Genomic DNA, 26,801 nt, shown 5'->3' with positions numbered 1-26,801 from the left:
ATATCAGTACGTATCAGTAAATGTCAATTTCATTGTACACATAAAAACCAGCAGAAAAATTATTTCCATCAATAATCAAAATATACTGATAAGCAAAGAAAGAAAAATGCTGAGAACTTAAGAGTTTGATTTAAGGATATTTACTTTGTATATTTTGACATGATGTTGACAATGTGTGTTTCAATAGTTATAAAACTAACATTTTGAATCTCAAAATCTATTCTCATTAAATATTTGTCTGACCCTCTCAAAATTTCCCGCAACTGAAAATTTGATAAAAATAGAAAAATAATGCTTACATTTATAACTTTGCCACAACTGTGAAAATTTAAGTAGATAAAATCAAAAAAAAATCTTAACTTTATAATTTCAATGGATATCAAAAACATTCTGTCAAGCCACTATTATGATATTAGTCATATTTTATCCTTTCACATAATCTAAACCTCCTATCTGTTGACTCTTTATCATGTTATCATCCACTTCTATAGGCAGAAGTCAGACAAGATCTAGCTCCTATTTTCAACTTTTCCCATAATGAGAAGTCTTGCTTAAAGAGAAAAAATATTTCTGGCTCAATATGAAGGAAGTTCAACAGATGTTTCTAAATAACTCAAGAACCAGCTGTGACAATATGAGGAATCTATGTATATGCAACTTATAAAATTCTGGTTGATATTATGAAATTGTTTTATCATGGAATACCTCTATGTGGATATATAACCTGCCAATTGCTGACAGGGACTGAAGGACCCCTCTCTGCCAGAGCAGGGACAATAGTTGGTCATTAAAACTTTAAATGGTTGCTTATTCAGGTGAAAACATCTTAGGAACAATGGGTTGGCTGAAGTTGAGAGAAGGTAGTTCCTCCAACTCCATACGCAGGGAGGAGAGTGGAAAATCACAAGCAGCAGAACAAAGAAAGTAGTTGTAGATGGGTGACAAACTCAAATGACTCAGACAAAACAAACTTTGGGAATGAGACCAGGCATGCTTCTGTAACAATGATGTCCTGTTTACCTGTGAGGACCAGCCAAGGTCAGAGAAAGCTAGTTGATGTATGGAGGAACAGAGACTCCATGGATTCTGAAGAAAAGCCATGAGCTGCAGGAGAAGGACCTTAGACACCCCAGAGGGCTCTGCCCAAGCCCAAAGAAATGGAAGTTACTTACCTGGAACTGGAGGTTCTTTGCGACACGTGGTCCCTATCTGTACTCCATTTGCGGGTACACATGCGCACCATGTGCCTGAGTCTAGAATTTTCTGCAATTAGCATCCATTGTCCTGCATGTGTGTCATAGTTCTCCTCATTCTCACAACCAAAGGCATAAAGGGCAGTGTGGGCCAATGCCTCTCCAGTTTCGTGTATTTACCACAATTCAAACAATCTGCAGCAGAGAGTCGGTAGTGGAGTACAGATAGGGACCACACGTTTTGAAGAAACTCCAGTAACAGTTGAGCAATCTCCACTACTTCAAGAGATGGTCCCTTATGTGTGTTCAACACATGAGAGATTAACAAGCAGTAGACAGACAGGTGAAAGGATGCAAGTGATAGCTGACTGCAGTACCACTCACTGGACCAGAGGATAATGTCTCGTGAAGGTATGCAAAGATGCTCGTCATATCTTTCGGAGTGGTACATCTCTCAGAGGTGTAGCTTGCTCTCTAGTAGAATGAGCCCTCAACCTACTCCTGTGGGAATTCTGTGCCACTGCACATGCAGAATTTGTGAAGAAATTAATGTTTTTTGCACAGAATTTCCTTCTCCTCCCACAGAAATGGGCTGAAAAGTTGCTGGCCGCCAGTACGGGTTGCTGGACCCAGCAGAACCCAGCTTGAAAGTAGAAGCCACTGCTAGGAAGGGGGGAGGAGGAGCTGGAGGGTTCCCAGCATGCCCTGAAGGAAGGAGGCAGAGCACAGCAATCTCCATACAAGCCTGGGACATAGCATCAGGCTCTCTCTCCCTCTGGATCCCCGGGCTCTTGATGGGAGACAGTGCAAGTGTCTGGACTCTGGAGAGGAGCAGCAGCTGGGGTTGGGGTGGGAGGGGGGGGGAAGATGGTGTGGGTGTCTGGGCTAGGGGGCGCCCTGAAGCTGGGTTGTGGGGGCAGAAGGTGTAGATATCTGGCCCCCTTGCTGGGTACTAGCGGGGGAGGGGATAGAGAAACAGGAAATGAGTTATCATACGTGTTTCCTTAACACTCTACTGGAGGAATTTTGTCTATGTATGGTTACAGACAGTTGCTGATAGGTATTTTGAAATAAATTACCTAAATAATTGAAACTGGTGTGATTATACAGTGTTATTTTGACAAATAAAATATGCAGAATTTTTAATTGGGGGGGGCAGAATTCCCCTAGGAGTACCTCAACCCCTCTGTAGGGGGAATACAAGCTAGCTGGTAATAGAGTAATACAACCTGAGATTCATTCTGAAGTCTCTGTATCAGTATAGCTTGACCCCTTGATCTACTATGGACACAAATAGTTAACGTGTTTTTCAAACATTATTTGTTCTTTGTAGATAAAAGGCCAAAGTCTCTGGACATCTAGAGAATGCAGCCATCTCTCTTCATCTGAGGCATGTGGCTTTGGAAAAAATACTGGTAAGTGGATTAGCCTGACTGACATGAAACTTGTAAACTACTTGAGGCATGAATTTAGAGTGGAGTCATAACAAGACCTTTTCTTCATAGAAGGCAATATATGGTGAGTCAGCCATGGGTGCTTCCAGCTCACTGACTCTACTGGTTGACATTACAGCTATTAGAAAGGCTACCTTCATGAACAGATAAATCATAAAGCATGTGATTAAGAGGCTTAAACGGAGGTTTAGTGAGAAATGACAGATCAAAACTGAGGTCCCAGTCAGATGTAAACTTCACCAACGGTGGAAAGCATCTGAGAATGCCCTTCAGAAATCTAGTTGTGTCAGGATGAGTAAATGTTGTATCCACTGGAGGATGGAAAGTGCAGATAACTGCTAAATGCACTTGCAGAAAACTATCGTGAAACCCTGAGACTGAAAAGATAAGTACATACTCTAAGTTAGAGGGCAACAAGAGGAGCTGAGCTCAAGAGGAGAAACACTTCCATTTTGCTGAGAATTCCAGTATGCATTATGAAAACCCACAGGGTCCAAATGCCTTGTGCATTCACCCATGTCAGCACCCCAACCCAGGAGGGAGGTGTAGCTAACGATGGTTGCCTCAAGAGTCTGTGTGAAGAACGGGATCCCCACCCGAACCTTCTTTGATTTTTGCATTAGACGAGAGGCAATAGAGGCAACACTGATATTCATCAATCGCCAAAAAGGAGTGAGGGCAGGAAATACAGTTTTTGAATCTCAGGACCCTGGGCATAATTCAAGAGCTCTCAGGGGAAAAAGCTGCCAAGAAGAAAACATGAGAAAGCACTAACTATATTATGCTGGACTATATTATAAAGACTACTAAAACTACAAAAATCTAACTATATACAATATTTTACAGCAATGACAGTATAAAAAAAAAAAAAAAAGAGTCTCAAAGACACCAAAGATTCTGACTCAAACCATAAAGTAGTAAGAAGGAACTGGAGATTCATTGGCCTGCACCATCTTTTATGCCCTCAGTTTAGAGCACAAGAAGAGCTACATTGCATCTGTGAGCCAACAGATGCTGGTTGCAAAAAAATTCTGGACTCAGGCACATGGTGCACATGTGTATCCCACGTGTGGAATACACACAGGGACCATCACTCAAAGAACTCTGAAGTATATGAAGAAAGAGATAGGAAAATGTGTATAACTGTGTTTATTATCTAGTCTAGATCTGTGTATTGCTCATGAGACTAAGTAAAGAGTAATGGTGTTTAGAATCCTATGCAAAATCTACCTGTGTATGTTCTGTTGGTTTTCACTGTCACATGCCCAAGAAGAGTTAAATTGTAAACCCTGAGCACCTACATGACATGAGTTCTGGCTGTGTGTTCTAAAGCTCTGAGGAATCAGCATAGGTCCCAAGGGCTAGGTAGTTGGACTACAGGATCTCATTTCTCAGAAGAGATGCTAGACAAAGGATCTGCACCTTGAGAGAGTGTGCCTTGAGACCCCAGCCAGGGGCAGTGTCTTGACTCTGTTCAGGCTCAAGAGGCTTCAAGAACGCACAGGTCCTACTGAGGTGGTCTCCAAACACAACAGCCCAGTGAGCGTCCACAGCTGAGGAAGCTCTACTAGAGCTGAGTGCGATACACCACCACACACCAGTTCTCATGTGTAAAAGTACCTTTGAGAAAGCAGATCAAACTATTAACAAAAAGGAGACAGAAGAGCATCTGTGTTTCCAGCTTACACTGGGCAACAACAACAGAAAGTCTCTATAGTCTCTTTAATCATTATACAGTCTTCCACGGGGTAATATCAGCTGCTGCTGTGCCAAAAGTTTCTCTTCCTTTCATTTTATAAAGCAAGAATAATATTCATATAGTTTAAAATGTGTAATTTTTTTTTTTCATTTTTGGAAGTCTACATTACCTTTTACAACCCCCACACTCCTGTGAGTAACAGATCCCCATTTGTATTTAGGTGTCGTAACTGAGGTTTTCACATGCACTTTGTCGCCAATCTTAATGTGAGAAGGAGAACTCTGTGGTGGGAATCCTATAAGTTTAAAAAATAAGCATGTTATTTTTTAAGCTTGCATTCTCCTTTGACATACTGTACAGATTACTTACTAGACCAGTGGTCCTCAAACTGTGGGACATGCCCTTCAAATGTTCGGGGGGGGGGGGGTTGATATACAGCAGGCCCAGGCCAGCCCCCATGAGGGTTGGGGAAGGAGTGCCACCAGTCCTGCTCTGCTGCCAGACCAGCTCAGATCCCAGCCGCAGTTCCACTTCACCCCCAGCCCAGTTCCATCTCCAGCCACAACTTCACTCCAGCCCCAGCCAAAACGCAGCTCCGACCTCAGCCACAGCTCCACCCCACCCCTTGCTCTGCCCCCATTCCCTCTCCCCCCCCAAGCCAGTGCTGTCTCTAGCCCCAGCTCCTTCCCTGTACCCAGTTCTGCTCCTCACTCCACCTTCAGACCAAGCTGCTTTGCTGAGCCAACTGTGCAGTAATGGAGCGAAGGCACGGACAGATTCCATTGCTGGTAAGGGGAGGCTCAACAGTAAAAGTTTGGGCATCATTGTACTGAACAGCAATTAATGAATATTCAACTCACCTATAAGCTCAACGTGGATATATCTGACCCAGTAAGTGCCACCCTTTTGTTGCCAATCACATTGCACATTCAAGTCATGTAGTCCATCTCGATCCAATTTAATAACTTTACCTACATCTCCTTCACAAACTTCCTCATAGGTCCTGCAGCATCTAACCATCATCCCCACCTAGACAAAGCAAGATCATAAAATCTCAAAGCCTGCAGTTAAAGGAGCGTTTAGGGAAAAGTAACATTCCACACAGCTTTCACCACCATGCTTACCTGAATGTTCTCTCGTATATACACAGCATAATCATCATTACTTAAGAAATCACCTCGTTTCTTGTATGTTTGGCTCTCTGTAACAACAGCACCACTAGACTGTAAAAGAACACATGCAACAAAAAGAAGGAAGTTTTAAAAGTGTGTAGTTGCTTTCAGCGGAAATAAAAGCACATTGCAGGGACAGTGATGCTAAAGAACACGGAATCAGGATAACTCTGTGATTCAACTCACTAAAGGGTTAGCATTTACAGTCTGCTGCACTTGAGACTATGGCTTAGTACCCAGAATCAGTGGGCAAGCTGAGTAATAGCAAGTTTCCAGGCCTGCTGAAGCAAGCCAAAAAAGAGTTACTATTACAAAAACTGCTCAAAAAACAAAGAGGGGGGAGGAAACAAATCTTTTTAATTTAAGCCACCTATTCAACCTTGTTGATATATCTACATTTTTTTCTCCGTAAGTTTTTCCTGCGAAGAAAATTTTGGTGACATTATTTATTTTACTCTTTGAGATTATAAATATGCTTTGTATCATATACACTAATGTCCGGTTAACAGAACCGACGTTAATAAATGGGGTCACACTACTCTTCTCAGGGAATTCTCTCTTTCAAGAGCTGAAGGTATCATCTAAAGAAAACATGGCAGGAAAGACTTTCATTTTCAATGACAATTCAAGGAAAGTTATTGTTTCAGCAGTAAGAGTAAATGTTCTAAATGGCACATTAAAGGCAAATGTATAGAACTATAAACTTGCTCAGGTTACTAATTCGGATAATTTACCACTAAATTCAAGGCTTGTCTTCTTCCCAAATAGTATTCATCCTTTGCTATTGTGTTTATGAAACCAATCATAAGCCAGTACATCTTAGACACAGGAATCTGAGGAAACCAAGAATACTGCAGATATTCCTCTTGACTGCTATTTACTGATATAACCTCTGATACACAGATTTAGGTTTCCCGGAAGCATACAGAAAAATAGTGCAAATTCGTATTCAGAACGGCGATGGGTGACATTGCTGGTTTGATAGGCCACTTTATGGTCTTTGCCTTTGAAAACATAGTTTTTATAAACAAAAAAATTAAGTGATTTCACTTGTGGCTTTCAGTGCCATTCAAGTCATGCTTTGAGTAGCCAAAGTATCATACTTTTATTTTTCAAATCACTGGCGTAGGAGAAGGAGACACACTTTAAAAATGTCTAAACTTCAAATTCAGTCAAGGTTAATGTAGTTTCCAAAATAGGCTAAACTGAATGTTTCTAATCATTCCTGAAGCCTGAACTATCTGACACACTGGTGACACTGAAATGCTTGTTAATGCACTAGCACAGTGTGTTGTCTACTGTAAAAATTCACAGGTGTAGTCTCCTATAAGAAATATAAGACCAGTAGTTTTGGTCTACAGTTCAGTATTGAAGAAAAAAGCGAAGTGAAATGCTATAGATGCAGGTCTTTCAAAACTTAAAACTGTTGATGAACAGATTTGATGGGAGTAGCATGACACCTTTACGCTATTCAAATTTGTAAGTAAAGGATATAATTACACATCTTGAAATCTATGTAGCATATTTTTTAAACAATTTTTGAATGACTGTAAATACTAACGACAGGACAAGCAGCCTCAGCTTCTTCCACATCTTCTACTATCTCCTCATCTGAATATTCATCAGACACAGTATCAGCATCTGAGAGATCAGTAATCTGGACATCAGGGTGATCCAACAGCCAACCAACCAAGGCTTCCACTCCTAGCAGAGAAAAAATGAGCCATCCAAATTAATATGGGCTTCTTTGGTATGTCATACACAGGTTTAAATTCTCCGTACTAGTATCATTTTAGGCTGTTAATTTCATGGCAATTATGTAAAATACCTGGTAATCCAGAAGCACTTCCAGAGCTCCCTGAGAGCGACTTCAGTGCAAATTCAATATTTTTCCTAGGAAATCCCATTTCCATAAGCTGAACTACAATAGGGAGGGGTGGAATGGGAGATTGCTTGCGTTTCTTCACTTTTGCAGGTCGGATATGCTGCACTGTGACAGGTGTTGTAGCCTCACTGGAGCTACAGTCTTCAAACAGAGGAGTGGAAGGATGAGTGGATTCCACAGCTAGATACTGGCACACTGCCAAAGCAGCAGCCTAAATGAAGACAAGTAAACACACACTGAAGTCTATGCAGAACTAGCAATCTACATGTACTGTACACCAGTAAATGTTCAGCTTCATTTACAGAATCTTTGAAAAATGAGAAGAGTATAAAATAAGAGTCATCAACAGGAATTTGAATTAGAGCGCTCAGTAGAATGTTTTAAATGAGGAAAGAACACGGATTGTACCTCAAGCTCTTGTTTGTCAAATATTGCTTTCACAGGTGATGGCTGGGTAGCAGCTGTTAGAAGCTGCTGTAAGAGGATCATGGGAGGTTGAGGTCCTTCAGGAGACATATCTCCTATGTCAGGGGATGCAACTGCTCCATCCTCTGAAATAAACAAGTGAGTTTTAGTCAGTCAATAAAGTTACAATTAATATAAGGTAAATTATGCTGAGTTAAAGTGTCTTGTGGATCAAATATACAAAGGAATGATGTCCACCACAATCCATCTCAAATTTTGGTGTAGATTTAGAAGGAAGCATGTGCAGTACAGCACATTTCCTGAACACAAACCTCAAAGGAGCTAGACTTCTAGTCAAACACTAGCTTTACTACCATATCTAGAGCTAGTCTGGCAGAAGCCACTTGGCATAGTGGACATGCACTATTAAGCTTCAATTCTTATCTTACCAGACCTGACGTTACCACCAAAGGAAGCATACTATGCTCTTGGAGAATACTTGGTATAGTTCTGAGTTACCTTCCCCCTCTGACTGATGGTAAGAGCATGTTTGATAGGGAGAGAGAGGGCTCCACCCAGAGTCTAACAAGAGGAAGAGTCATTAAAAGAATATTTTCTATGACCCCAGAGATGACCATTCCTCCAAAAGAGTGCACTTCATTTTGACTGACTGGGTTTGGAGTCTGTACTTTTGAAAGACGTTCTCCCATCCCTTCAGTAGTAGAAGCAAGGAGTTAAATATATACTGATTCAACATTTGGTGCCCAAGACCAGTAATAGCTGATACTCTCTCAAACCAGAAAAGACTACGAAGAAATATTAAATAAAATAGAGATCTCCTAGCATTCCATTTTCCTCATACTACTAATATAACACTTGTTTCTAGCTCTGACACATTAGAGATATCAAATTTTAAAATGACATCAGTCTGATCGTCTTGCCTTTTCCAACATTCAGTTGAATTTCAACATGATTTTAGCAGATGCTAGCACAGGAGCCACAGAACCAGCAATCGTTACTTTATATAAATCAGAGAAATCTTTAAAACCCTGCTTTCAGGAGCCCTAAAGTATTAATCTTAATTTTTTTGTAACTACTGATCAGTTGCTAAAAAAGTCAATTAAGCAAAGTGAAAGCAAGATGATAATTAGAATTTTGTGATAAAGCTGGTTACCTAGTTTATTAACATACCCGTCCCTCGATATAACGTGACCCGATATAACACGAATTCGGATATAGCACAGTAAAGCAGTGCTCCGAGGGGGACAGGAGGGCGGGGCTGTGCACTCCAGTGGATCAAAGCAAGTTTGATATAACACTGTTTCACCTATAACATGGTAAGGTTTTTTTGCTCCCAAGGACAGCATTATAGCGAGGTAGAGGTGTACATGGTTCATTTCTTATTGGTTACTGAATGTTAATATTTGTAAAACCTCAGCAGTTGCACAAAATACAGTAGAACCTCAGTTACAAACGCCTCAGGAATGGAGATTGTTCATAACTCTGAACAAGATGTTATGGTTGTTCTTTCAAAAGTCTACAAGTGAACACTGACTTAATACCATTTTGAAATTTTACTATGCAGAAGAAAAATGCTGCTTTTAACTATCTTAGTTTGAATGAAACAAGCACAGAAACATGTTCTTACCTTGTCAAATCTTTAATTATTTTAAAACTCTCCCCTCTCCCTTTTTTTAGTAGTTTACATTTAACATAGTACTGTACTGTATTTGCTTCTCCTTTTTATAGTTACTGCTGCTGCCTAATTACGCAATTCCGGTTCCAAATGAGGTGTGTGGTTGATCTGTCAGTTCATAACTCTGGTGTTCATAACTCTGAGGTTCGACTGTATATGAAAGTTTAAAATTTTAGAGTATCTTTCTCCATTGTGTTCCATATCCCAGTGAATTAAGAAGGGGCATCTGGTGATGACTTGAGAAGTTCTCATCCACATGTTTAAGAGGAGTCGAATGAATACAAGTGCAATAGACATTAGACTTCCTTTTCTCCACCATCCCCTAAGACCACTATTTTCTGCACTTAATTTCAATCCACAGTGTGTAGCTCCTCTTGAAGTAGAAAGAGGAACTGCTTAAGACATCAAATCACCACTTTGAAGATGACAGAAGGAGCCATAACAAGAGTACAAATGTGTTTTATTTAAATTTTGGGGTAGCATTGAGAAGCGTTTACAAATTTAGTACACCTCTACCCCTATATAACGTGGTTGTGGGGAACCAAAAATCCCTACCGCATTATAGGTGAAACGCCGTTATATCAGGGGTAGCGGTGGCAGGGCTGCAGCGGTGATTTAAAGAGCCTCGGGCTCCGGTTGCAGGGAGCCCCAGGCCCTTTAAATCGCCAGCGGAGCCCCACTGCCACTGTCCTGGCGTAGTGGCAGCAGGGCTCCAGCAGTAATTTAAAGGGCCTGGGGCTCTCCGCAGCAGCCGGAACTTTGGACCCTTTAAAGCCCTGCCTGAGCCCCACTGCTGCAGCCCCAGGGTAGCGGCAGCAGGGTTCCAGTGGTAATTTTGAAGGGCTCTGGGCTCTGCACAGCAGCCAGAGCCCCAGACCCTTTAAAGTGCCACCAGAGCCCCACTGCTACCACACTATATGCGAACCCGTGTTATATCAGGTCACGTTATAGCGGGGTAGAGGTGTATTCAAACAAAAAAAATATTAAAGAGTCATATTAAATATGTAAGAGTCATAAGTTAGGTGATCAACACTTTAGCATCCAAAATCTTTGCCTGCCTAATCTAGAAACAGCAGGATAACACTTCCAGGACCAGTAAATATTTTCAAAAACTATTTCTAAATCATCATCTCTGAGTCTTTGAGGCCAAAAGTCTGAGTTCCGTCCTCCGACCAGAACATGCAAGGTACATACTCATCAGGTATAGCTGCTGAATAACATCACACAACCCATAACCACACATATTAGTTACATTTTAAACTAGAGAGGACATTGAAGATGACGACATTTTATTCTGAAGACTAATAATCAGCAAGAGGTTAAATATTGCAAAGCATGTGGCTGACAGGATAACAAATTCATCTTGTACACTAAAGCTATACCTGTGGGAATCGATCCAGCCTCTTGTACAGCTGGTTGAGATAAGATCTGCCTTAATTTATCCTGGTGAGATAGCAGAGCTCGACCTGCTTTCAATATGTACAGTTTTAACTGTTGGCATCTCAGCAGATCCAAATCCACTTGACCTATCAAAAACATTAAGTGCCCATTAACCAGAAAGCAATAGTATTCAAAGTAACATAAGCAAACATTTATTTTTACAATCTGATGATCCCATCACAAAAATACATTTTTAGTATTGACAGTCATGAATGGTAAGCTTAAACAAGATGAAAGGACTAAAATATAAGAAGTTTAAGTGCATCATTATAAGAAACCCACACTGGACTTACTCCAGATGTCAATACAAAGACAGTGCCTCCTAGCTGTCATGCAGCTGGTGGACTTCAGGTTTGTCTAGATGAACAGTTAGTGGGTTGCAATCTGGGATGCTATTCTCCAGTGCACTAATGTATTGCACACCAACACTTTTTGTATAGATGCCGCAACCATGCACTGATGTATGGCCAATGCACAGTAGAAAAACGTTTAGTGCACAGTAGCGGGATCCACACACACAGCTGGTGAATGGCACGCTATCGTGTATTTACACCACAGCTTGACATGCACTAAGTCACACACACACAGTTTAAATGCAATAGATTAGAGCAGACTAGATAGATATCAGGTGCAACCACCATTTTCAGACAATTCAATACACAACAAAGACTCCAGCCTCAAACTACATTTACATCATAGACAGCAGCCATTCTTCCAGCCAAGATATAAACTGGATTCCCTCTACAGTGCATCAATGCACTTCCTTGAGTACTTGCATGTGTTTCTCCAACACACATCTCTTACTATCACTTACTCCAAAGTGGAGCATGAGCCTTCATATATCACTTCCTAATCAATGCTGACCATGTACAAAACAACTTTCCACAGAACTTCTGTACCTTCCTAATATCTATTTAATGTTTGCAATATTTTCCAGAGAAGGGCTAATGTATGAAAAACAGGAAACTGTACCTGAAAGACCCTGGTGGGGAGACTTCATTCTGTGTTTTTCTATTTTACTTCCAGCCAAGTTTACCAGCTGAGCCCAGACAGACAACATGGGTTCAGTGAATGGCAAGTTGTTCACATTAAAAGCCACTAATGGAAGCTAAAAGAACCAAAAAAAGTTACACATTTTTCAAATCTTTAGAAACGCATAAAAACTTATGGATTGTTTATATTTTAAGAGGATAGCTAGTGTTTATTTAATTACTCTTGAATTGGAACAATTGAAGAGGAGTTCTGTCTCTAAAAACACTCAGAAAATGAAAGAACTGCTAGGACTGTAGTCATAAGTAGAGGGATCTGAGCATCACCATCAGAAAGGAAAAGCAGATAGCATAAGCGTGAACTGCAACACAGACTGGGGCTTTAAGTGCATGGGAGCATCTTATGCTGTGACTTCACAAGCCAAAAAAGGATGCGTTAACTCAAGGTAAAATCCTAATGAAGACAAGGCAGTTTCTAGTTTTCACACCAATTAGCAGATGAGTCTATGGTATATCCTAGTCTTTAACTCAACTTGCTTATTAACATGAAAACTACAAGCGGCCTTGTCTTCACTAGGATTTAACCCTGAGTTTGCCACCTTTTTAACTAGTGAAGACAGCTAAATTGAGTTATATTTTTTTCTAATGAAGATAAAGCCCTGCAAAGACAAGCACGAAGACATGCATCTGATTTGCATATGAGCATGACTAAAATGCACAATTGTGGGGCTGGCAGATGTATACTCCCTAAACAAATAATTTTTTATACCACACATCCCAGTCATTGGTCAGACTAGCCTATTCTCCTTTGTAAAAACTTAGCCAACTTAAGTTTCTTTTTTCAAGAAAAAACATACTTTTCACACTCTCTTTAATAGTAAAAACTCAAGATAGGTGCATTTACTGGTTTTAGTTGACTTAAGGGGCACACTCTACATGTTCGCATGTCATAGAACTGAACAGTGATTCTTCCTTTTGGTGTGATGCGCGTCACTGTGCCTTCTCCAAATTCATCATGAACGACTTGTCCACCTAATCTCAAGCGACCGTCTATTCCACCAATCACTGCTAGTACAGCCATTAAGCCTCCCACCTCTGGATTCTCAGAATCTGTGAAGTAGTCTTCTAAATCATTCTGAAAAAGAATAGTAAAGTTAACTGTAAGGAGAAAACTAGTACTTTTATCTCCTTCATAAAAAAAAAATTTATATAGTCAATCCAGCTGAAAGTTACTATACAAAAAATAATTTTTATATAAAATAGTTTTAAAATTAAGCTTTAACATTGTTAAAATAGTTTTAATATTTAAAACATTAGAAATTAACACTTCTATAGAAAAATGAGCTAATTTTAAAACGTGGAAACTACCCCTTCTGACTGTTTTCCTGCAAAGATGTGGGTGATGGAGGTTAGTTGAGAGTTGATGTACTTGTTTATGAGTCCATTCCACTGGCTTAGTGAATGGAGTGTCCTCAGCAGTGCCACTATCTCTTCTGCTAAAGTACTGCTGTGAGTTGCAGTTAAAGATGCTTGAGGCCTGGCCTTCCTCCTCCTCAGAGTAGATTCTGAAAAGAAATAGCATCTCAGTAGCTGATTTACGATAGGAAAAACAAATTAAACCATTAAGGAAAAAATTGCTCTACCTCTGAGTAGTGGGATATCTGAAGAGCAAGTACTAAGTAGACTGCCTAAGAAACCAAATAGTTTTTCCACAAGAAATTTCATGTCTCTTGATCTTTCAGTTTTGTCCCAAGATGGAAGTACCGCTTTTAATAAATGCACAGCAAGGATCTAAAAGGAGATATTAGAATCAGTGTTATTTTATTTAAAGTCATTTCAGCAAATAACTTCTATAGGAGCAGGGGTCTAAAATAAGGACATTTGAACTAGAAATATCTATATGGAGATGAAAAGACTTAACTACTAGCCATCTTTTGTGCTCTTCTCTACAATGTTGGTTGTTGAAACTTAATGGTCCATAGCTACCTAGTTATTTTCTTGCTTGTTTGCCCATTCATCAGTATTAAGAGGAACTGTGCTAATTTAATACTAGTAGTAGTTGTATTTAACAGAGTGTTGCCAGCCCTCCAGGATTGTCCCAGAGACTCCACGAATTGAAGTTTAATCTTTAATTAAAGACTGCCATGGGATGAAACCTCCAGGAATATGTCCAATCAAAACTGGCAATCCTAATTTAACATAGCCCAGCATCAAAGAACACAGAGCTCCACAGAGGTTGGCAAAAAGTAAGATCAGCATCATAAGAGTTGAAAACAAAGTAGTAACAGAACAGGATACTTGAAATGAGAGGATGGGGAAAGAGATGCGGTTTAGATTCCAAATATAAGAACCAATAGCAGTCAGACTAATACACACTTTTGGGTGAATTAGTTTACACCCTAACACTATCCCAGTGAAGGCACAGGAGCCTAATAACGTAAGATGTAATGTATCAGAGTGCAAACAGCAGCCATGGACACTAAGAGAAGACTGATCCACCTTCACAGAGGTGTCTCTAGATAAGTTTTGAGTCATACATATAAAAACAGTGGCCTACCACAACCTATCTACACTGATCACCTTTCCCTGGAAGAATGATGTCTGCAATCATGAAGCCAATACATAAGGGCTCTCTTTCTGCAGCTCCCAAGAGGGCCCCCTCACAAAGGGAAGCTTTTTGCAGCTCCATTTGTTCTATCATGCTGAGGAAGCACTCTCATTTTTGTCCCTAACCCCTGGCAGAGAAGGAAGAAATGCTCTCTACTGCCCCAAAATTGGCTTCAAAATTAGGGTAAGAGTAAAGTCGGAGAGTTGAAATACCACTATGTTTAGCTGGTTGGATACAGAGAATCTCATAGGGGTGAGAACATAACTTAAATCGTGCATGAGCGCATTTGAACTGCCTCTGGTATATACAAAAGAAAGCCACAGCCTAAATTTGTCAGATTGAGGAAGAGATCAGAATCATGTTTGTATATTCCTGCCCTAAGTTAATTGACAGAGCTACCTTTGAGAAGATGCAAGCAACAGAAAAGCACCATTAGTAGAGAATTATACATTCACATCTTGTGTACAGAAGAAATGTATTTACAATGGAAAAGCTACACAAGCGATAAAACTGTACACTGATGTGTCATATTTGACTGGTAACCTCTTCCTCCAGTCTGTTTTAGCTCACTCACTATTCACCAACATGAATGCAAAGATATAGCATGCCAATAAAAAAGGACAGACAAGCTAAGCAATTTGGTTATTTTATTTAAAATAGTTTGAGTTTGTTCATTTTTCTTTAAGTGGTCTGTGGTGATTATAGAGATTGCGTGCATAGCCAGTTCACTTCTCTTCTTAGCAACCTTTACTATTAGGCCCACAGTAGCCAACCAACCCTCTCTCTTGCATTGAATAACATTTTACATAACCTGGCTGTGCAGTGTTAACTTGCAGAAGGATTTTTAAAGCAAGAACATTCTGATATTACCTTTCCTCTAACTCAAGAAAATAAAAGGCACCTTCAAAACTGTTTACTTTTAAAAGTGTACTGTAATAAGACAAAAAACTGCCAAATTCACTGCATATGAAAATGATCTGGAAACACATTACCTGTCTCTGTAGTGATGCAGCAGTGAAAGATTCATGCCCCTCCACAATTTTCATTAGCAAAGTTATCCACTGACATGTACTAAGCGTGCTGCACATCTGAGGCATGAGTGCTATACTTCGAATGAATCCTAACGTGCACCAGCTTCTATGCTGCTCTTTATAAACCAACTTATTTGGCAACGAAGCTGGAAATAAAAATACATGAACAGTTGACTTTTCTGCCAACTGTACTACAATTTCTCAAAGTAATCCACTTTGTTAGACAGATCTTAAAGCTCTGCTACAAAATTGCCCCTAAATGTAAAGTTAATTAATTGACTTCCAATTTAGTTGAAGTCCATTAAGAATTAATTTCTGGCATACTCTAGGAAAGAGAGAATATCTATTGCAAGCAAATTCTAACCCACACAGTGACTATACTACCTTACAATTCTGTACGTTTTGGAAAATTTGCTTAAAGTTACTGTTAATATAAAGGCAGCAAAGAGTCCTGTGGCACCTTATAGACTAACAGACATATTGGAGCATGAGCGTTCGTGGGTGAATACTCACTTCGTCAGATGCAACAGCTCCAATACGTCTGTTGGTCTGTAAGGTGCCACAGGACTCTCTGCTGCTTTTACAGATCCAGACTAACATGGCTACCCCTCTGATAATTGTTAATATAAAGATGATGTATATCATCAAATTTATGATTCCCCTGGTTATAAAGTCATGCTGTCCTTCCCAACCTGAAAAGTCCTTTCTGACTTAAGATGCCTTATAATGGAAGCCATTTACACGTTGGACTGTCTGGACTATGTATAGTGTCCGGCACACCAGCACTAACAGAGAAATGCATATTCTATCCACAATGTGATTTTTCCACAAATATGTAAAAATGATGCTTCGAGAAGGTCTAAATGTGTTACTGAACTTTGACCTTAAAAGATTAGGAATTAAATAAAGGAATTACTGCAAACTCAGGTAAGATATACCACCTGAAAACTGATGGGTTTATTTGGTCAGACTGTCATGTGACACATACTTGATTTATCTATCGTTCCACTCTCTACCAACATGCGAAGCAATCCACACAAAGTTCTGGTCGCTTCATTCTGCATGACTTCAGCATGGACTCCAGCAGAGAGAGAGAGCGTCTGTAACAGGTTCACGGTACTCATCAGCATCGTGGAAGTGGGGTGAAGATTCCTTTCAGCTTGTTCTCCTTCTGGAGCAAGAAACAAAAAAGATAATTTCTTTAGTAACATGCTAACACAGTAAACAAAATTTTCTGAAAAAAGGTAAAAGAACTACAGTTCTTGGAGATGTATGTCCCTATGGGTGCTTCAATTCAGGTGTACATGGAACTCTCAAACCTTTGATTAGAGATTTTCCACTAGTACCACCGGTCTCGCCCGCACACATGCCCTATGCCTCCTCACACTGGACACTGAGGCTATACATAGACATGCAAGCAAACCTCCCTCAATCCCTTCTCCACTCCAATGTCTCCATCGAGAACAGTCTGAAGCAGAGGGGAAGATTGGGAGGGTAGTAGAGCACCCACAAGGGGACACATCTCAAAGATCTGAAGTTACTGCACAAGGTGAGTAACTTCTTCAAGTACTGTCTCTATGGGTGCTTCATTTCAGGTGACTTCTGAGCAGTTTCCCCAGAGCAAGGAGGGAGCATTGGAACTGAGTCCAGAACTGAAGACAGTACTACAGTACCAACTGCCACATCAGATCTGACAGCATAGCTTAAAACATAGCGCTTTGAAAATGCATGTACGGAAGCCCATGCAGTAGCCCTAAATATATCAGACACTAGTATTTTCTAAAGCAATGCCATGTATTTTGCTTGTGACCTGGTAAAATGTTCTGTCACTCCTTCAGGAGGATGAGGATGAATGCCTGCAGTCTAATAACAAGTGACAATACAACCAGATATCCACCTGGATGGTTTCTGAGCAGAGATTGTCGACCCCTTGCATCTATTCACAAAGGAAATGAACAGCCTAGGCGATCTCTAAAATTACTTGGTCCTATCCAAGTAGAAGGCGAACGTCCTTTTAACATCCAGGGTATGAAAACAGGACTCCGTCAGAGAGATATGTGGCTTCAGGAAAAACACTGATAGACAAATAGATTGGTTAAGGTGAAACTCTGAGAAAACTTTAGGCAAAAATTTAGGATGTGAGCAGAAAGAAAAAAAACTTATTCTTGAAGAATGGGGCGGGGGGGGGGGGATCTGCCCTTAAGACACCAATCTCCCACGCTCTATGGGCCAAGTGGATGGCTATTAAAAAGGCAGTCTTCATAGATAAATGGAGTAGAGAACTGGTTTCCATGTTCAAATGGATGTTTCATAAGGTGACTGGGTCCCAGGTTGGGATGGGGTCTTTAGTCTGGGGAAAAGTTCCAACTCCTTAATAAACCTAGAAGATACAGGATGAGCAAATATGGAAAACCCCACTACATAGTCAGATGAAAGCTCACATTGAGGCTAAATGGACCTCAACTGAGCTAATTAATAACCCTGATTTCTTCGTATCCAGGAGAATGAACGAGGCACAGATTCAGGGAGGAAGCACCAGGTCGGAGAATCTCTTCCATTGTTGCAGGTAAACAGTAACGGTTGCCTTCTTCCATCTATTTAGTACATCTGTTGCACTTCCTCAGAGCAGGAGGATTCTAATCTGGATTCTATGAACCATGCCCAGAGGTGAAGAACTCCTAGGTTGGTGTGAAGTGTGCAATGCACATCCTGTGAGAGGAGATAAATAGCAAATGGAAGCAGGCATTCCTGAACTCCAATAGCTTGATGTGGAAATTTGTTTGAGTTGTACATCTCCCCTGAGCCATGAAAGCATTGAGATGAGCTTTCCATCCCCACAATGATGCACCTATTGCTGAAGTTAGTGATGGAGCTGGGCAACAGAAAGGAACACTCTCACAGACATTGAGTTGATCACTCCACCAATCCAGGGAGTTCCTCACTTAAATAGGAATCATCATCCGTTTGTCCAAGGTGTGTCTCACTGAAGAAGAGGACATTTTGAGCCAATTTTGAAAGCAGTTGAGGCATAGCCTTCCATAAATCACAAAAGTGCAAGTTGCCATGTGTCCCCAGAGCTGAAGACAGTTTCCTAGAGTGGTGCAAGGATTCCACTCAAACCTGACAAGGGATTATGAACCTATCTAAGGGAAAGCAAGCTTTGAACTCGTCGACAGCCAGGGAAGCCCCTATAAACTGTATCTTATTTATGGGGGTTAATGTGGATGTACTTACATTTAGCTGTAGACTCAACTCATAGAAGAGCAAGGGCCATCTGGATGGAAGAAAACACCGCTTCATAAAAATGGCCCTTGTGTGGCCAGTCGTCAAGGTAATGGAAGACTAGGATCACCACTTATTGGCGGTAAGCAGCCCCTACTGCCAGGACCTTGGAGAACACCCTTGGGGCCAAGGAGAAGCACCTGGTATTGAAACTGATCCTGGCCTATAGAGAATCACATACTTCCTGTGCAAATGGTATATTGTGATATGAAAATAGGCATTTTGTAGGTCAAAGACTGAAAAATCAATCCCCCTTCTCCAGTGAAAGAAGTTACCATCCTGAAATTGTGAGGCTTTATAAACTTGTTTATAAGTCTTAGATCTAAAATCAATCTCCGCCCTCCATCTCTCTTTGGTATAAGGAAATATTTTGAGTAAAATCCCTTGTCCATGTGAAGAGGAGACCAGCTCTATTGCTCCTAACTAGAAGAAAAAGATCACCTCTTTCTCAATACAAGCTCATAAGAGGGGTCCCTGAAGAGGGAAGGGGAGGGTGGAAGGGAGGGAATGATGTAAAATGGATGTTATGACTCACTTGTCTATAGTAATCCGACTCTAGGCATATTGGAAATAGGAAAGGCATCTCTCTCCAAAGGGAGGGTGGTAGGCAAATGAACACAGCTATAAAACCAGAGATGCGGGAGGATTTGAACCCTCGATCGACCCATCAAAACTATTGCATAGAAGATGGTTGGGTGATCATGAAGAAAGGTTGGATGGCCCACTTTCTCTGAAATTTATGTCTTTTCCTGTGGGAGCTCAGTAGATCTATGGAATCCAGAGAACTGAGCACAAGGTGCTCTCTGGATAGTTTGTGACCTACTTAACAGCTCTTATCTGTAGGTGTATAAATGCCCAAGAAATGTAAAGTGGCTCTAGAATCCTTCAGTGTCCTCCACCTTTGTTCTCCAAGAAAAGCCTACAACCACTAAAGGGGAAGTCCTCAGCAGTGTTCTGTATTTCTCACTGAAAACACCAGGAGCTAGAGGTATGACACCTTGACCATAACAGCAGCCATGGATGCTTGAAGAGTGGTCCTGGCCAATAACTGGCCCTCTGAAATGCTGAACTAGAATTGTTCCTTATGGTCCTGTGGCAGGTGTTCAATAAAGGCCATCAGTCTATTATAGTTTGTGAAATTGTATTTGACCATGACTGCCTGATAGCTCTGAATTCTGAACTGCAGAGTTGCTGATTAATAGAACTTCTAGTCAAATAGATCCAGTCTCTTATGGTCCTTTTCACGTGGAGCAGAATTTGAGAAGTGTTGCCTACCCTGCTCTTTTACTGCATCCACTGCCAGGGTGGGAGAACAAGATATTAGAGTTCTCAGGGGGAACAGAAAACTTAACTTTATCTGCCCTTTTACACTTTGGTGGAATAGTAGCAGGTGTTTGCCATGCAGTCTTAGCTGGATCCAGGAGTACCTTGTTGATGGGTAACGCCACCCTGGAGGGCACTGCTGACAGTAGAAGATCCAGCAATTTGTATTGTGAATCCCTGACCTCTTTGAGTGGAATTTGAAGAAAGTCAGTTACCCAACTTATTAGGTCTTGAAATTGCCGAAAATCAGCAGCCATGGAAGGTGGTGTAGGTGTAACTGCTTTAGTTGAAGACAAGAATGAAATGAGTGTTTGAGGGGTTGCATCTTTAGCCACCCAGGACTCTCGTTCCTCAAATGTCTCTTTCTGTGCAGGGGAGGAGAGGATAGGATTGAATAAACCTAGTCTCCCTCTGAGACAATACTAGTGGTCTGGAGACCTGCTATCTGTAAGTACTGCAGGGATCCCAATATATCTCACTGGGGGGACTCCATACAGGAGTGGGAGTGGCATGCAGAATTGGTTCCACCACCTTTGATAATGGCCACGATCTTCCCTGTGACGGTCAAACAATGGGTTCCTGATAGGACAGGGGAATCCTTGACCAAAATAGATGTCCCCTCCATCCTCCTCATCATCATCCAATGGTGAGGGCCCCAAAGAAAAAGGGCAGAGAGTCCTGCAGTACTGAGGAAAGGAAGCAATCTTGAGACCAGCTCATCTATTACTTGCATAGTTAAATTCTTGCGGTACCAAGTAAGTAATCAGTACCAATGTGGTGGCTGAAGCAGATAATATCACTGCTAGCATACTGATGTGGGCATTGATGGAGCCTGCTGCCACTGCTTTGTCAGTACCGAGGGTACCAACTATGAGACTGAGCCCAACAGTATCAGACTCAGGTGCTTATGTTTCCTCTCCTTGTCCCTGTTAGAACATAATGAAGCTCTGTCTGTGTCATGTCTCTGTCTTGAGTTCTGGGACTTTCCAGTTCTGCTGGTACCAGAAGAGGAGTCCTTTCACCCCACAGTACTGAGCCAAGAGGTTGAAGCTTCAGAGACCATAGACCTCACAGGGGACCCAAGCTTTTTCAGAGTAGACTCCTTCAGATGAGTCTGTACTCCTCTTTTTGGGAGCCTTCTCAGAAGCTTCCAATGATCTCCCCTTCTTATGGGAAGCCTGTGCCAAGGTCAAAAGGGCTGAGACAGATGTACCCGGGGGGGGGGGGGGCAGCTCCTAACCTGACTCAGATACTTGTTTAAGTGAGCACTCCATCCTTGATCGTCTGAACTTCATCTCCCTGTTTTCCCTTGCCCTAGACTTGAGGGCTAGGCAGAAATTGCACTTCTGGGAGACATGATATTCCCCCAAGCAACCAACACACTTAAAGTGGCTGCCAATCACAGGTAAAGCTTCTTGGCAGAAAGGCAGCTTTTGTAGCCTGACAAGCCAGGTACACCCTGCCAGGAAGACAAGGCTCCCTAAGGAGAAAGGGAGGAAGGGGAAAAAAAACAAAAAAAACTATCCTCTCACTACTAAAAGTTACCATCTATAACTACTACTAACAACAAACTATATTAAGTAATCTTAAACAACTATAAGAAAAATACAAAATAGCAGAGGCACGCTCAAGACAGGCACACTAGAGCTCTGTCTCAGGCCAACGCAGTAGAGAAGGAACTGACACTGGTTCACCCATGCATTCCTATATGGCCTCGGTGTCTGGCATATGGAGACATAGGGCACATGAGTAGGCCAAACAAGCACTGCTAGCATAAAATCTTTGTTCAAGTGCTTGAGACACGCATACACACCTGAAGTGGAGCACCCATCGGGACACTACTTAAAGAAGTATGATTTTTACAACTCTTATCATGGAAAGCATCCTATAATTCAAACATCCTGGTATAAATTGCAAGTCATCATGTAGTACTTGTGGATGTTTCCAAGCTCTTCCCAGCGCATCATTTTCCCCATAATAACCAACACATCAAAAAGAGAGAAATACAAGATATGTGACAACCAAGACACATCCTAGGAATCTTTATTACATTCCTACATTAGAATTCCCATCATCATATTCAGATGTGCCTGCCATGATACAGCACTGAAATCACAGCAGTTGGACAGAATACCCCTCCTTCCCAAATGCATGCTCAGCAGATGCAATACTAACCGACCTTCCCATCCCTTCAAAATAGCTTTTCTATGTTGAAACGGAACATCAGCCATATATAAATTTATGCCAGGTAAGTAAAGAAAATGCTTTTTGGATATTTTTTTTTCCTGTTGTGAAATGAGTTTTGCTGATCTTACAAAGTCCTAACACTGAAGATACACAAATAGGCATCTGCCTCCATTTTAACAAAGTACTTTTTCTTACCAGAATCATCCTCTGTATCAGAGTCTTCTGTTGTGGGTTGAGCTGCAGGTGGTGGCTCAGCCAGTTTGAGGTCATATTTCCCCTCCTTCCCCATCCTGTAAGAATTTGTACTGCCAGTGTCCCACTGAACCCTAATCCAGCCATCCTCTCCCAGTTCACCAATCACACGACCCAAACCTGGAGGGGGCCCATCCTGAGAGAACAGAGAAGCTCAGTCAACCAACAATTCAGATCTATGTCAATAATGGGATAACTCAGTTATACAAATTTCTCACTCGTTTTCCACCAAATTTGTGTGCGCGTGCTCAGTAAAACAAAATAACCCATAGTATTTTCTCAAAACTCTTAAGATTTTTTTCACTTTCATATAATAGAAGTTTCATTTTAAACATTTTCAGATTAGAATGATTTTTAATTCATATGGCAATCAGCGATAAGTAATATATCTATTTTTAAAAAGTCATTGTACAAGTTCCTCAAACCAGATGAGCTTCCATGATGCTGCACCCAAGCACCATTGATCCTGCTTCCTTTTAAATGGTGATGTATAGAGAAGTTTCAGTGAAAAAGAATTTACTCTACAAATAGATATGAGACCTAGTGTCATGTTAAATATTTGTCCTGTTACCTAAAAACCTGCAAATGATATAATTCATATTACGTGTCCATTAATACTGTCCGTAGCTTGATAGACATATTACAAAACGAAAGTGGAACAGAATTTTGTACCTGATCACCCCATTTCCAGTCCACTCCTCTCATCACCCTGGTGCCAATTTTCATCATGGCTGCCAGCTCTGGCCCAGACACAGGGAGCTGAACTGGTGTGGTTTCCTTCCTTGACTCTTCCAAAACTGTGGCAGAAGCTCCTCGAGAAGCGGCAATCATATCTTCTTCAACGTTGTCAGAACTGGGCCCTAAAGGAAACATCCATAAGAAACGAAGATAGCTTGAAACTTGAGACATGACCTTTGTTGCACCAATTAAAAACCTTTTGCAACATACGTGTCATATTAATACTTAAAATGAGAAGTTAGTATTCAGAAGACAGGAGTTAACAAGTGATGCAGTCATTCCAGCTTTAGAGACTATGAAATTAGGTTTTTGAAAATAAAGGGGTTATAACAACATACATTATCTTTGTTCAAAATAATACAGACTAATGGAAGAGATATTAGGGTGATTTAGTCCAGCATCCAAGCAGGGTTAGTGGCAGAAAGTGTTACATAGGTCTTTACCACTATTTTTTGTCCAATGAAAGGACTAGAAAATAGTTGCAGATCTTTTGGTAAGGATATGATCAAGCAAATGTGTTGTTGAGTAATATAGCTACATGAAAGCAGAAATCTGTACATGCTAGTCTCGAGGTTCAGCTGGTAGTACAACCATGTGAAAAAATTCAAAGAAAACTAATCTCACTCCTAGTGAACAGAGCTGAAAGCATACCTAAAGGAAACTTCATGGGAAGTGGGGAGGAGGAGAAAAGAGCAGGTAGTATTTAGCCTTCATATAAAGCAAATGTAGCAGTAGTGAAGGAGAAAGGGAATTGGGATCATTCAAGTGAAAAAATAACCTATACATTTAAGGGTTCACATTCCCAGACTCTAATTTCAGTCTTTATCTGAGAAAAAAAAGAATGCAACAGGACATAAAACCTGGTTGTCATTTGGTGGAAGTGAGCCTTCAATAGCTTAAGTTTACCATTTGTAGACAAAAGTCAAAGAAATTTCATATATTTAAATTCTCTCCCCACAATCCATCACTGTATTGAGACCAGAAATTGAAGCGCTCTGCACTCAAGCTCTGCCTACTTAACTCCTCAACCAGGACTGTCATAACAAAACAACGAGTGATGACACAAATGTTAAAAAAGGAAGAAAAGCAAGAGTCCATGAAGCCCACTGAGAACCCAACTACTGCTAATCTATTTTGAAGGGAAACCGTTTGGATTCTGCAGTGATGGGCTGCAATACAAAACCCTAATATGAAATAAAAATTAAACTACACACACTCCCCTAAATAGGAGACAGATTCTTATACTAGAAAGTATGGACAGGTCCAGCTTGAGGGGTAAAAAGTCAATGGGTAACAAGTTTTCCATTCTTTGTCTTGTTACCTTATTCTGTCCATCATCTCAGAGACGTAGCAAACAGTGAAAAACAAACACAAAAGGAGAGTGGGGAGTGGGCAAGTAAAACAAAGGAGGCTAGAAGAGTGATCATTTCTCAAGGAAGAGTTCAAAGGTTTGTTTTTGTTTTGTTTTGTTTTTAATAGTACTGACTGGGACACGCCTTCCTCAAAGGATGCATCCTCAGGCACATGCAGCCCCAGCTTGCAGTGCTTGAGAAAGGTGAAAGCTGAGGGCCAAACTGCTGGCATACAGAATTCTTTATATGAAGAGAGAAAGTTCTATTTAGCTGAGTGAGCCTCTACGCCTTCCAAAAAACAACAAGAAGTCCGGTGGCACCTTAAAGACTAAATTGATTTATTTGGACATAAGCTTTCATAGAAAAGTGAGGTTTTTTACCCACGAAAGTTTATGCCCAAATAAATCTGTTTGTCTTTAAGGTGTCACTGGACTCATGTTGTGGATACAGACTACCCCCTGATACTTGACTCTTTGCCTTCAGGTACTATTTACCAGCAAGTTAATAAGCTTATGTAGTATAGAATTTAAGACATCCAGCTATGGAAGATTGAGCTCCTGAGACTTCGTGTTGAAACAATGAAAAAAATCAAATAATATCCCCATGGGTATGTGGGTCAGTATTCCCGAAGTCTCACACCACCATGACATGGCTGCCCAGTGAGACTAATAGGCAAACCAGAGAAACTTCACACTGTCTCATCTCACTATGCATTCAAATTCCCAGTCTACTGAATCATTTGGGGAACAGATCCCAAAACAGAACTCAATGGAAACTCCATCATTAGCTAGTGAAGCCACATCTATATAGGCTTTAGAGCCTTGATTCAATATAAGTTCTTTTGTTTACCAGTTGACTTTTACTCTTGCCAGGACTTTTCCCCATTCAAATTTGATTCTACACCTTCAGTAGTCTGCCTATATGTTACAACACTGATCTAATCTGGTATGGCAACTTCCATGTTTACATCTACTCTGGTAGCTTGGTTCAGGTCACAGTAGCCAACACCAAACACTTCACAGGAAAGTGCTAGGATGTCCATAAAGGAAGAATTATGAAATAATTTTTCCTTTTCTTCCTGCTCTGAATCCATACAAGTGGTGTTAATTTTTCTGCACTTAAAAGGTGGAAATTTTCCATGATTCCTCAGCTTGAGTCGTTCTTACATAGTGGGAGCACTAGTGGAAGAAATGCAACCATTTATAGGTCTTCATACATCGAAGAAAGAAAACTTCTCCGAGGAGCAATATATTCACCAAAATAAGCGCTCATTCTGTTCATCCACAGGTAACTGGGATGCTGGGAGCAGAAGACAAAGTACCTTGAGATACAGTTCTGCAAGCTCCTTTCAGGAGAGACCGTCACTTCTTTCCCCAATTAATTGAAAACGTCTTTCAGAATGGCAGATGTTTAGCCTTACAAGAAATATGAAGATTTTCCCCAGTAGGTGATCTTAAAAGGAGGCAAACTTTTGCCGCCAATATTTGCCTGTGTTAACCATCTGCTAAGAACAAAAGATGAACAGTATGATTTTTACTTTGTTGAAGAGGCCTGCTTTGGAGAGGCCTTCCTTTCCAGCTCTTGGTGTAACAAAATGAGTCCCTGCAGACTATGAATAGAAATGGCATAATTCCACCACTGGAGACTGCTGAAGCAGTACTTCAAATATAACACCTCGTATTTAGAAGAACACTTTCTGTTTTGCTTTACAACAGTAGTGGAGGCAATGGCTGCATGGAAAGGAGTGCTCCAGAAACACAGTTTTTTTCTTTGCTGTCCATGTTGTTTTAAAAAGGACCCAAAAGGGTTAAATAAACTTGTCAGAATAACTGTTTGCTATTGTGGAGGGAGGGGAAGGGGGGAGAGAGAGAGAGAAACCAAAGCAGAATCTCTTCAACTATCATATACCTAATTCTGCACAAGTTCTTATGAAGAATCAAGTGAATGACGCTTCCAGCCAAAATGCTGAAACTACCTCCAATCTCTGTATATAGAGGGAAAGCTCCCACAGCAACAAACTGAATGAAATAATATAGTGGGAGTTGTTAAAACACCTAACGTGTTCATATAGCTCATAGAGACTGTAACGAGAACT

The 26,801-nt window shown here is 40.8% G+C and overlaps 1 protein-coding gene across 4 annotated transcripts in view; it reads right to left on the bottom strand.

The window, feature by feature from the left end:
- The window catches only part of HERC2 (HECT and RLD domain containing E3 ubiquitin protein ligase 2), a 203,732-nt gene that overhangs the window by 86,919 nt on the left and 90,012 nt on the right, over window positions 1–26,801 (bottom strand). For all 4 annotated transcript variants that reach the window (XM_075060860.1, XM_075060863.1, XM_075060861.1 and 1 more), the window contains exons 36-50: window positions 23,289–23,476; window positions 22,560–22,752; window positions 16,561–16,743; window positions 15,534–15,718; window positions 13,577–13,724; window positions 13,302–13,498; window positions 12,838–13,068; window positions 11,917–12,052; window positions 10,887–11,030; window positions 7,812–7,954; window positions 7,347–7,614; window positions 7,080–7,222; window positions 5,471–5,569; window positions 5,207–5,375; window positions 4,516–4,641 (exon numbers count right to left, since the gene is read on the bottom strand). In XM_075060860.1, coding sequence (XP_074916961.1) covers window positions 4,516–4,641; window positions 5,207–5,375; window positions 5,471–5,569; window positions 7,080–7,222; window positions 7,347–7,614; window positions 7,812–7,954; window positions 10,887–11,030; window positions 11,917–12,052; window positions 12,838–13,068; window positions 13,302–13,498; window positions 13,577–13,724; window positions 15,534–15,718; window positions 16,561–16,743; window positions 22,560–22,752; window positions 23,289–23,476 — 2,553 coding nt within the window. The remainder of the gene's footprint in view (window positions 1–4,515; window positions 4,642–5,206; window positions 5,376–5,470; window positions 5,570–7,079; window positions 7,223–7,346; window positions 7,615–7,811; window positions 7,955–10,886; window positions 11,031–11,916; window positions 12,053–12,837; window positions 13,069–13,301; window positions 13,499–13,576; window positions 13,725–15,533; window positions 15,719–16,560; window positions 16,744–22,559; window positions 22,753–23,288; window positions 23,477–26,801) is intronic.

This window comes from Chelonoidis abingdonii, chromosome 1 (genome assembly GCF_003597395.2).
Source record: "Chelonoidis abingdonii isolate Lonesome George chromosome 1, CheloAbing_2.0, whole genome shotgun sequence".
Lineage (NCBI taxonomy): Eukaryota > Metazoa > Chordata > Testudines > Testudinidae > Chelonoidis > Chelonoidis abingdonii.
This window is presented reverse-complemented; position numbering and strand designations above follow the sequence as displayed.